At 26.0% G+C, this 12,283-nt stretch overlaps 1 protein-coding gene across 2 annotated transcripts in view; it reads left to right on the top strand.

Annotated features, from left to right (window-relative positions):
- LOC100198448 (protein MCM10 homolog) overlaps nucleotides 1–12,283 on the top strand; it is a 168,447-nt gene that overhangs the window by 125,991 nt on the left and 30,173 nt on the right. For both annotated transcript variants that reach the window (XM_065817561.1, XM_065817560.1), the window contains 5 exons: nucleotides 7,158–7,188; nucleotides 8,948–9,021; nucleotides 10,545–10,945; nucleotides 11,070–11,214; nucleotides 11,675–11,805. In XM_065817561.1, coding sequence (XP_065673633.1) covers nucleotides 7,158–7,188; nucleotides 8,948–9,021; nucleotides 10,545–10,945; nucleotides 11,070–11,214; nucleotides 11,675–11,805 — 782 coding nt within the window. The remainder of the gene's footprint in view (nucleotides 1–7,157; nucleotides 7,189–8,947; nucleotides 9,022–10,544; nucleotides 10,946–11,069; nucleotides 11,215–11,674; nucleotides 11,806–12,283) is intronic.

The following is a 12,283-nucleotide window of genomic DNA, read 5'->3' as shown; positions in this document are numbered from 1 at the left end:
CAAATAAAAAAGTAAAAAAAAAGTAGAAAAGCTCTAACTATTGTATTAAAAGATGACAAAATGAAAATACACCATGCCATATATAATAACTTGTAACCATACAAACCATAATTACCATAATTTGCACCATACAAAAAATAATAAACTATTAAATATATATATGTAATAATAAATATATATTGACAATGTTGCAAATCTAAAAAAAGGAATGAATTTCATTACACGCATTTAAAAAGTCATGAATGTATTAAAAAATATTGTAGCAACTATGAATTACAAAAAGAAAAGCACCAAATTAATGATACAATGACATATGTTTTATTAAAGAGCAAAGTTTTAAAATGGTATTTCCCCAATAGTTACTAATTATCAAAAATTGGTTGTCTTTATTTGAATTAAATATTTAACAAAGAAATTAGTTAAGTTAATTGAGAACAATTTTCAGAAGAACAGAAAAAAAAAGCATAGTCATAAGCAGGCAAGGTCATATATTTAACAGTAAATTTTTTTCTTGATTTCAGTTGTTGTCTAGCATAGATTTTTCATTGCGCTCAATTGTTATTTTTTCATTTTATTAAGTAAAACATTTACATTTTGTATTTACATTTTTAAAGCTATATATCTTAAACTTTAAAATGTTACAAAAATCTTTGCACAATTATATTGCATAAATTTGTTTTAATTTACAAATACAAAAGTTTAATTTACAAACACAAAATTTACAAATACAAATAACAATACTTTTTTAAGTTTACAAATACAAAAATTACTAGATATTGAAATATGGTGCTAAAATTTACTTGTGGCCTTAGTGCAATCTGTAAATCTTCCCCTGACCTCCCCCCCCCTTCCTTAAACGCTATTGTTTATTGATAATAGTTCCAAAATAGCATATTGCAATAAAAGCTCTTTTAACTAACATTTTGTGTGACCAAAATTTCATTCCATTAAAATTTTTTTTTACTTAAAAGGCATTCTATATAATTTAAATTGAGAAACAATTTCAACCTTCAAGAATTATGGAAAGTGATTTATAATTAGAGCTGTTTCGAGTAACTTAAATACTTAAATAATCGTTTAAATGAGTCGATTACTTAAATAAATTTTTATTACTTAAGTAAAATTAAATAATTTTTTTTTTGAATTTAATTAAAAGGAAGTTGGCATTTTATAAAAGTTTGTATAAATCTTTAATCACCCTTAAATGAAAGTATTATAATTTTTTTAGTTTAAATTTTGATGATTTCTTGGTTTTGTTATATTTGCTGAAAAAAGTCTATCCAAAGAAAAAGAAGTGGTGAAGTGTCGCTTGCCTTGTAAGTGAGAGATTTGGAGTTCCACAAAGTCGTTGGAAGTACCGCGTTCAACTTAGTTTCTCTGCAGAGCAGCCTTGTTCATTAAAGTTTGTGTTTCAAAGTTAAAAAGTTGAGAGAGGATTGTAATTACAATCGAAAAATGAAAAATAGAGAGTCCTCCCCCTCAGTCTCATGGTGGTGAATATTAGAAAAGTATTGAAGGACCAAATGACTGTCTGAAAATGCTTTAAAAATTGCACTGTGTTTTAAAGATTTTAGCACCATCATCAGTTGTTACAGAAAGATGTTTTGATGCTTCTAGACTTTTATTTTATTTATTAAAAATTTGAAAACATCTTTAAGTGATAAATAGATCGAAAAATTATGTTTTTAGCATTCTGTCTAAAATTTAGCTAGGTTATGATTTGGTATACCTATATAGTACTATGAAACAAAAATGTATGTAATATTTCATTGTTTGGAAAATAACTAAAATTACTTAAAAATACTTGATATTATTTAAAGTTACTTAAGTAATTTGAAAAAAATTACTTAAGTAATTTTTTCCACTTACTTGAACACCCCTATTTATAATGACTCTGTTTTAAGAAAATTGTTTTTAACTAAGTTGTTCATTATACTTCTTTGTAGATTGTGTAGATTTTTTTCCAAACTTAGTTAAAAACCGTTTTAGAAATTAGCTGAGCCTAATGCATGTTATGATGATTTAGCTCTATGATAATTGCAACAGAAAGTCCAAAAGAGTGTTGCGATGTAAATCTAAGTGCTTCGTTGGCAAGTTGAAACATAAAAATAAAATTATGAAAATTAAGTTGTAGATTAAATAAGGTTTTTTTACTTGTTGCTTGTTGTTTTTTCTTTTTTTTCTTTTTTTTTGCTTTATTTTGACATTTTGATTTAAGGCACAATACATTTATTTAATGCAATTTTAATATTTAAATTTAATTTAATTCAATTGATTTAAAATTTATTTAAAGAATATGAATATCTATGTATAAAAAAAGACAGTCGTCATCTAAAAACACTACAATTATCTTTGTGCTCTTCCATAAAATGTATTTATTGAGAACAACTGTTATACCTTTAAAAACAGTATCTGCTTTTCTGCCTGGTAGATCTAGTGCTTGCAACTTCACTTCACTTTGTTTATTCTTCAACACTAACACTTGATATTTTTGGTGACTAATATGTTTATCATCAACGTGCAGTGACCAGCTTTCTAAATGTAGTGTTTTCTTCATTTCTCTTGAGGTTTAACAGCTTCTTTAATAGGTGCCTGAATATCGATCCCATCTTGAGATAACTGCCGACAAATGGGTGCTGTTTTGCTGGTTGATAACTTTGAAGATTTTATGAATTTGGTCGCAGTTATGGTTTTGCTGTAGTTCTTGCTGGTAGTTGAGGTAAAGTAAGGTATTTAACTTGGTAGTTGGTTTTCACAAGTTTTGTAGATTGTTCTTCTGAATATTCAGGCTCTTGATATTCTGCCTTAAACTCGGATTCATTGACATTGCTGCTGTTATCATTACTTTGTTAAAGTAGGTTTCAAGAATATTTTCTTAATTCGGATGAATAGATTATTACCGGCCTCTTTCAAATGCCGGTAATAATTAGCACAATTCTGCGGAGAAGTTTATTACCACCACTACATAAATTATGATTACACAAAAGCAATGTTTTTTCTTTATCTTATAACCCCTATCATTTTATATTTGTTCATTTTAAATATTGATATATCTATGCATATGTATATTTGTTTTAAAGCAAGTAAAACTTTTATATTTAATGAAGATTTATGGTTACTTATGTGTCCTGTTTTGTTTGAGGTATACTTTAGCAATAAAATTATTGTTGACAATGATTTGTGTATAAGCTTTTTTTTCTTAAAATGAATCTGTGTTTATTCTGAACGTTTATTTGTCTTAGTTTTTATTAATTATCTTATATAAAAAATTGTTTTTAATAGAAATGATCGTATTTCTCTGTAAGCTTCCATTGCTCAGTCTAGTTCAAGCACTGCAGATTACCTTCATCAAATATAACAAAAGTAATTGAGACATGAATTATCAAGACAAACATTATTGAGACATGCCTGAGAATAATCAGTTGTCCTCACGCTGAGCAATCATTTAGCATGATGATTTATTGCGCCGTGAAAAAATTCTTTAGACGTAAAAATTTTTTAACTTTGAAAAAACCATGCCTGTTTATTATCCAATGAATTAAATTTTTTTGACTTTGCGTTTTTCATTTTAGTTACAATAAAAATTAAAATTTGAGAAAAAAAAAAACTTTTGCGAGAGCTGTAAGTTGCTCCCATAAAGTGTTTTAGGGGAGTGTGGGCGAGAGCGAGAGCTAAAGCTCTCGCTTCCCACGGAAGCCTGTATATATATATATATATATATATATATACATTCTTGCTTGGTTTTCTTTAATTTTTATCATAAAATATAAACTTTATGTTTTTATTAAAAAAATTTATTTAGGAGACAGGTAAAAGTTTAAAAAGTTTTGAATTTTTATTTTTATGACATTTTATTTACCTGCGTAAACCAAAACCCTAACTCAGTGTAGCAGCACTCTGCTTAGTAATTGACTATAGTCTTGGCCCTGGCTAAATATGGGACTTTTTACAAACCTGGCCCAGTCCTTGCAAAATTTTAAGATTTAGCAGGGGTTCCTGACCCCGGCTATCAACTAATAAGTTGATAGCCGGGGTTAGGAAAAAATTTATAATTCTTTGTTTATTATAAATTTATGCATATATTTACTATGGCATATATTTTTATGTTTATTTTATATTTAATACTATTAAATACTTTATAATAAGTTTATTGTATACTTTTTAACTAGTTCACTTCAACACGGTTACAAGCAACCACTTTTAAGTTATGAGTTACTAAAATACAAAAGATAATTTATAATGTGTTTTTTGACCTAGTGAGTGAGAGTGTTGTTATTTGTCAATACAAGATAGTCAACAATATTGTGATAATTTTGTTTGCAGTAAATAACCTTTTTAACTAGAGTTTTTTAGAATTAAAATCTACAAGCCACTGCAAGTCCTAAGCTGTTACAGAAGAAAGATCAGATTAAATATCGGCTGCTTATTTTAAGCAATCAAAAAATAAGACTTTTTGTCATGACAAGAGTAAAAAGTTGAGTTGTCAATAAGTAGAGCCACTTTAGTAAGGTTCACCAACTTTAGATGTGAGGTTCACAACCTTTTTACATTTTCTTTTTGCTGCAATTTAAAATCAGTTGTTGCAAAGAGAGATGTTCTTGTAAAAATGATGGAAAAAATGGTTACAATTGATATAGCAATTGTACAAGAATGTGAAATACGTGGAGTAGAATGAGGCTTAAATTAAAACCATTGAGCATTTTACAAATACAAATTTACAAACATTTGTACACCACCACCAAGCAATCATATTTTATTTTGTTATGTTTTTTTTTAAAAGTTAAAATAGATTACTTATAATTAGCAAAATTGACATTTTACTACTTGCATAATAATTTTGGTTTATTGAATTTTATTAACACAAAAAACTCTGAGTAGCAATACTCTATTATAAATGTTTATTAACACAAAAAACTCTGAGTAGCAATACTCTATTATAAATGTTTATTAACACAAAAAACTCTGAGTAGCAATACTCTATTATAAATGTTTATTAACACAAAAAACTCTGAGTAGCAATACTCTATTATAAATGTTTATTAACACAAAAAACTCTGAGTAGCAATACTCTATTATAAATGTTTATTAACACAAAAAACTCTGAGTAGCAATACTCTATTATAAATGTTTATTAACACAAAAAACTCTGAGTAGCAATACTCTATTATAAATGTTTATTAACACAAAAAACTCTGAGTAGCAATACTCTATTATAAATGTTTATTAACACAAAAAACTCTGAGTAGCAATACTCTATTATAAATGTTTATTAACACAAAAAACTCTGAGTAAGCAATACTCTATTATAAATGTTTATTAACACAAAAAACTCTGAGTAGCAATACTCTATTATAAATGTTAGCAATTAGCTCCTTTTTAGTACTTCAGGTAACAGTAACGAACCCAGAGTTTACTTGGGAGTACTTTTTTCTTTCTTTTTTTGACATGGGGGGAGGGGGGGAAGCGGGATGTTCTTGAGACAGCCCCACCTTTAACTCCCCTCCTAATTAAAACTGGTGTCGCGATTATGATTTTTAATCATTGGTTTGTTTATGTTTATCTTGTTAACACAAGGGAGTTGATTTAAAATAGCTCCTTGTAAAAGGCATTTCTTTGAATTCATGAATTTACCGGTGGACATAAGCATATGTTACTTTAGTTATGCTAAGAAAAACTATTTTGTATTATTTTTATTATAATTAAAGTATTTATAATTATTAAATTTAAAGTGTATGAAAAGAAATAAAACTTTACGTAAAAGTTTTCTTTGTTTAATTAACATAGAGTTAAATAGCAAGCTAAAGATCAAAAGGTCATTCATTCAAAAATTAAATTTGTGCAATTACATTGCACAAATTAAGTATATTTTTATTAAGACTCAAATTTTTACTTTGGTTCATTTGTTGTCAAAAACAGTTAACTCTTAACTGCCAACGAACAAAAGTTAACTTTACTCTGAATGGATATTTTAAAATTGTTCTATTTTTCAAAAAAACAAATTTTGTATACATTATATAGTTTTTAAAGTTAGTAACAATTTTTATTTAAATCTAGCATTCGATTTTAACTGAAAGACAGTTTTAAAAGCTAAATGAGTCACGTCACATAATTACTTTTTAATTCATTTTGTTGTCCTGAATAAACAATGAAGTAACTAAAATAAACAGAAAATTAGTTATATACTACACTGCATTTAAAACTAAAAATTTTTTCCTTTCTTTAATAAAAAAGCAAATGATAAATTTAGCAAATAAATTTTTTAGGCGCTTTTTTTTGGTGCCCATACTGCACCAGCAGTACCAAAACAGATCTGGGTTTATCCCTGATTATAATAGTGCAAACCACATAAATCTGCAATAATATTATTACTATTCTAATAAAATCTTTTCTTGACTTTAAGTTCCTTAAATTTAGATTTTAATATATTTTTTTTCTTTACAAAATTTTTATATATAAATAGATTTCCTGTACATATAGATTCCACCTACCCCAAACCCTCAGTTGATGTATATGCTGAAGCTTTCACATATCTTTATTACAGCATGAACTCAGTTTATACTAAAATTAAAACTGACCAGGTCCAAGTCATGATGGTAATGTTTTAGCCAGGACATTAAATTGATTCTATATTGATACAGGTGGTGTTACTTAGCTTTGGTGTAAGCAACTTACCTAGGGTAAGGTAAAATCAAATTTTCAAAATATAAATCCCTTAATTTGGTTTTGAGTAAGGTAGTTCTTAAATGTTAAATGGTATCCTCTTAGTAGTAGTACAACATTAAAGTTACTTGGTCTTGATATGTAAGTCAGGGTAGTAAATGACATTTTGGAATCTTTCTTAATCCACACAAGTGTGGAACCATTGACATTAAGCATTAAAAAAAAAATCAATAACAATACCCTGGAAAACTTTAAACAAGTTTTATATTTTACTTTGTTTTAAAAAACAAGGAAAAACCTGAAAACTTAATAAAGTGTTTGTCTAATTTACATAATTCAGAGAAAACTCAGGGAAGAGAATGAAAAGGTCTTTATATGAATGGTTTTTAAGTATTTTTATTATAAATTATTTTTGCTATTATTATTATTATTGTTGTTTTTATTATTAACACTAATTATCATTTTTATAATGTTATAATGTTCTTAGCTATTTTTAGAAAAAATTTTAGAAGGTGGATCTAAAGAATTGTAAGTTGTATTTATTTATAGTTTGTTTAGTATATATTTAGTTGTGATTTTTTACAAAATTATATAAAATTTTATTGAAATTTTAAAACAACAACAACACAGGTATTAAAGCACATACTTATTATCAAATTTTTTAATTTTTTTTTAATGTTCTAATAATTGTTTTGGTTTTTATTTCATATTAATTTTAAATTGGTTAAAAAGTGGAAAAGAAATTGTTTTATAATAAATTTGAGATTTTATGGTTTAGACTGCCTGCCCCAACCAAACCCTCAGTCGATGTAGCAGCACTCCGTTGCGAGTCAGACTATTTGTCAGTCGATATAGCAGCACTCCCTTGCGAGTCAGGCTATTTGTCAGTCGATGTAGCAGCACTCCCTAGCGAGTCAGGCTATAAGATAGTCGATGTAGCAGCACTCCATGCATGATTTACAGTAAAAAAGAAACTAAAAACATTTTATTAAAAAAAAAATGTAATAAAAAAAATAATAATAAAAACATTGTTTATATTGTTAAAAACATTCAGAATGTTTTAAAAAACATTCTGAAAAACATTCAATTAAATTTGTGTTTTTGCGGCTTTTTTAAAAAACGATTAATTTGTAATTAAATTAATGGTTTTTACTTTCTAAACAACACGCAAATGTTGGACGAAAGTCAAAAGTCATTAAAAGTGACATATGTGTTGGCGTAAGAATCACTTTTTTCCTTCTGCTCTTCCCAAAGACAACAAACTATAGATATATATATATATGTATATATATATATATATATATATATATATATATATATATATATATATATATATATATATATATATATATTTTCCTTCCGCTCTTCCCAAAGACAACAAACTATAGATATATATATATATTTATGTATATATATATATATATATATATACCAACCCTCGGAATTAGAGTCAGCATTCGGCAATGCCAACCTAACTGCCAATCTTAAAATCAAAAATCCTAAAATTATGTTTTATGGTAAGACCTTTGTATTAAATTGTTTTTGCTGACCTGATGCCAACCTCTAAAAGATTGAGGTCGGCAAATTGCCAACCTCATTTTTCCAAATTCCGAGGGTATATACACACACACACACACACACACACACACACACACACACACACACACACACACACACACACACACACATATATATATGATATTTAAAATATATCAAAAGTTGTTTTTTGTTGATGTAATCCAATAATAAAAAGGCGTGGTTTTCTGAAGGGAACCCAGTAAAAATGTCATCTACATAATGTTTTATGAAGCAACAGTTTTACTCCATTATAAGATCTGACCCAGGTTTTTGACCAAATTTTTGCTATGGGTTCTCCATTAGCACCTGTACTTGCTAATCTGTTTATGGGTAATTTTACATATATGGGTAGATTTTATTAGCATCTACATTTAAATTTTATCAAATGATTAAGAAAAAAGTTCTTTAAAAACTAGAGCTAATATCTAATGAATGATCCCATTTTACAGGTGTCGTGAAATTTTTAATTAATTACCTGAGGTTATCTGTTATTTACCATAAATTTTATTTGTTTATTTTTTCAATTTATACTGTATTTAGAAATGTTTGTTGTCATTTGTTTAACTATTCCTTATTTTAATATTTACTTTAAAAAACAAAAATTAAAATTCAATAAAGAATTAGTGAAAATTTAGTTAAAATTCGACATAATAATTAGTTTAGAAGTTAAAAAGTAATTTAAAATTTTGAAAACAAATTTTCTGTTTAGAAATGAACTTTTAGTAGCACCAACATTGGGTTCTCGGAACTTAATTCAACATTTACATGGCAATCAAACTAAAGGTTTTTTTTTTATTTTTATTTATTGGCTGTTTTGATCGTTTATCATAAATTTTAACAAATATAATTTTGTTAGAATCACACTAAACTAGAACCAGTGAAATGTAATTATGTAATACAATATGGTTCAGTATTGAAATTGATTTTTTTTTAATTAACATATCAAAAACTTTATACTCAGTACTATTTTTGGAAGAATACTGTTGTATCTGATCATTAACAAGTTAATAATACTAGTTAAATTATATTATATAATTTATAATAATAGTTATAAATATTCATTTATATTTGCTAAAAATTGCATAGTTGTTATGACAAAATAAAATAAAAAACAGGTGCAAAAAATAGTAAGCCTGGTGATGCCTCAAAATTAGGCTTTCTACTAGTTCATTAATTTCGCTAAAGTTAATACAGTGTGGTACATAAAACTTTTGTCTATTAGTTTTTCAAAATTGTGTTTTAAAAAATGTGTTGCACTAAGTTCATTGGACTTGAGCTTTTATTATTATCTTTAGTGGAGAATGCTTTTTTAGTTATTCAAGACAGAAAAAGTTATTTTTTAGTTTAACACTGGACTGGGAACTAAATTGATAGATTTATTACTTTTGAACATGGAGTCCTTCTATACTTTGCAAGAGTTACAGAATGGTTATAATTAAACAGATACTATTTTTAGCCGCATTGAAGCTAATTCCTGGCTAAACTGTTGGTTTATCACCACCGTTTTGTATGTACTCACACATACAAGAATACTCAATTTTTACACTAGCCTGTCACCACTTATTTGGAGTGTAACATAATTTTAAATTAGTGACCATAACAAATAAAATATATTTTTATAAGGTTCGTAATGCAAACTCTATAAAAAATACAAAAGGAATATTTTTTTAAATATTTATTTTTATTTTGTCAATACCTATTAACAAAATCAAAACTTAAGTTTAGCATTTTATTGCAGGATTGCAAAGTATTTTTTGTGTGGAAGGCTAAGTGTTTTTTGCAGTACTAGCTGCAAAATGTTTTCTATTTGGAAGGCCAAGTGTTTAATTGATTTGACCAAAGAATAAAGTTGGTTTCAGTGTAAATTTTATTTTTATTTAAGTCATTAAAAACTTATTTAAATCTTTTGTACTATTTTTTACTATCCCTATTTGGATTATTTAGACCATAATGCATCAGTAAATATTTGTCAGTATTCAATAGAACCGTTTTTATATTTACATTATTTTAATGATTTATTTTAATCACTGTTAAATTTTTCCTTATTTCTTTATTATTTTCTAATAGTTGTAAAATCTTTTTTTAGTAATAATTTAATTAAATTTTTATTTTTTTCTTCTTTTATTTATATTTATAATTAATTTTAATATTGTTACCAATATTTTTATTTAATCTATTTTTTGTTTAATATTTGTATAAAATTTGTTGAAATGAACAAATAATATAAATAAAAAAAAAAATTTTATATTTGTTATTATTTATACTATTTGTACATTTTATTTTTGAAAACTCTTTAATTTATTTAGAAAAAGAAATTAAAGAACCAACAAAATCATCTAGCAGCGTCCTTGAGTTCCTCCGTAATAACAAAAGTGCCATAACAGCAAGCGAAAAACAACCATGCGTTAAAAGAAAATTAACAGATGTCGATTTTTTTAATGATGAAGCTAAACCAATAAAACAAACTGAAGGAAAACTGTTAAAACAAAAATCAATTTTAGAGCAAAAGCCAACCCTTAGTAAAAATGTTAAAGATAAAAACATTGAATTTTCAGATAATGAAGAGGATTATTTAAGTTATAACAAGTACACTGGTGAACAGGACAATAATATCACATCAAGTTTTAAAATGCTAACAGAAAATACAGTTGTTGATTTAAAAACTAAAAAAAATATAAAATCATCTTTCAGTTACGATAAAGCCAAGGTTTTTTTAACTTTCTTTCTTTTTTTGTTTTTGTTTTTTTGCTTTATTTTTAACTAAAATAAATTCAAGTACTTGTGCAAACTTAATGATTGTTTTTAATTTTTTTACATATTCAATTGTTTAGCTAAAAGCATTGGCTACAATTAAAATGAAAGGACCACTTGTATTAGATGATCCTAATAATGTTGTCGTTGGTAAAAATAAAGGCCTTAAATCGTTAATAAAAATTCAAGAAAAAGTTGGAAATTCACTTAAAAATGACATTTCAGGTTATATATATGTGTGTGTGCGCGTGTGTGTGTGTGTATGTATATATATATATATATATATATATATATATATATATATATATATATATATATATAAATATATAAATTATGTTAGTGTATTCTACTAACAGAGTGCTCAATGTTCTTAAAGAACAGAGCAATAATAAATTAGTATAAACACCTATCTAATTTTTTCTTTCTTCTACACAGTGTTTCTCCATCAGTAGGGTCATCAGGAAGAATCATCAGGATTCTTCCTGATGAACCTACTGATGGAGAAACACTGTGTAGAAGAAAGAAAAGATTAGATAAGTGTTTATACTAATTTATATATATATATACACATACATATACATACATGTTTATATGTATATGTATGTATTATGTATGTATGTATATATGCATGCATGTATGAATGTATGTATGTGTTTGTATTTTTTAACATTTTGTTATTTTTTAGAACCTAATAAAGTTATTGTTGAAAAAAAGAAAGGACTGTTAGATGGGGTTCTTGGTCATGTTGATCTTAATTCAAAAGAAGGAAAAAAATTACTAGAAATGAAATCAAGGAATGTTGGTGCTCTTAAACTGGTTAAAGAATATTTTTGTATATACTATATTGTTTGTTATTATTTTTATTCTTTATACTTATTTATCATGAGTTAATTTTATAAATAAATATAAATACTTATTTATCAAAAGATAGTTTAAAATCTTTAACAAAAGTATATTAATGAGACAGGAATAAATATTATAAGGTATATGAAAATTTTGCTTGTCACATGCTGGGACCGCCTAAATATGTGTTCAACCATTATGAAAATAAATGATACACCAACTTTAATAGAACTGACTTTGTTCAGAATAGATTAATTAAAATTTAAGTTACAATCCACTAATGAAATATTCATTTAGACTCGATTACTGAAAAATTGATTTACAGCTGATTATTAAAAAATTAAATCATTAATTAAGAACCAACTGACAAAAATATAAGTCATGGTATCCCTGGCTTAAATTGTTTAAAAATGACTTATTATCCCGTGAACAATAAAGGGTTAATAAGTTG

The sequence above is a fragment of the Hydra vulgaris genome, chromosome 14, assembly GCF_038396675.1.
Source record: "Hydra vulgaris chromosome 14, alternate assembly HydraT2T_AEP".
NCBI lineage: Eukaryota > Metazoa > Cnidaria > Hydrozoa > Anthoathecata > Hydridae > Hydra > Hydra vulgaris.
This window is presented reverse-complemented; position numbering and strand designations above follow the sequence as displayed.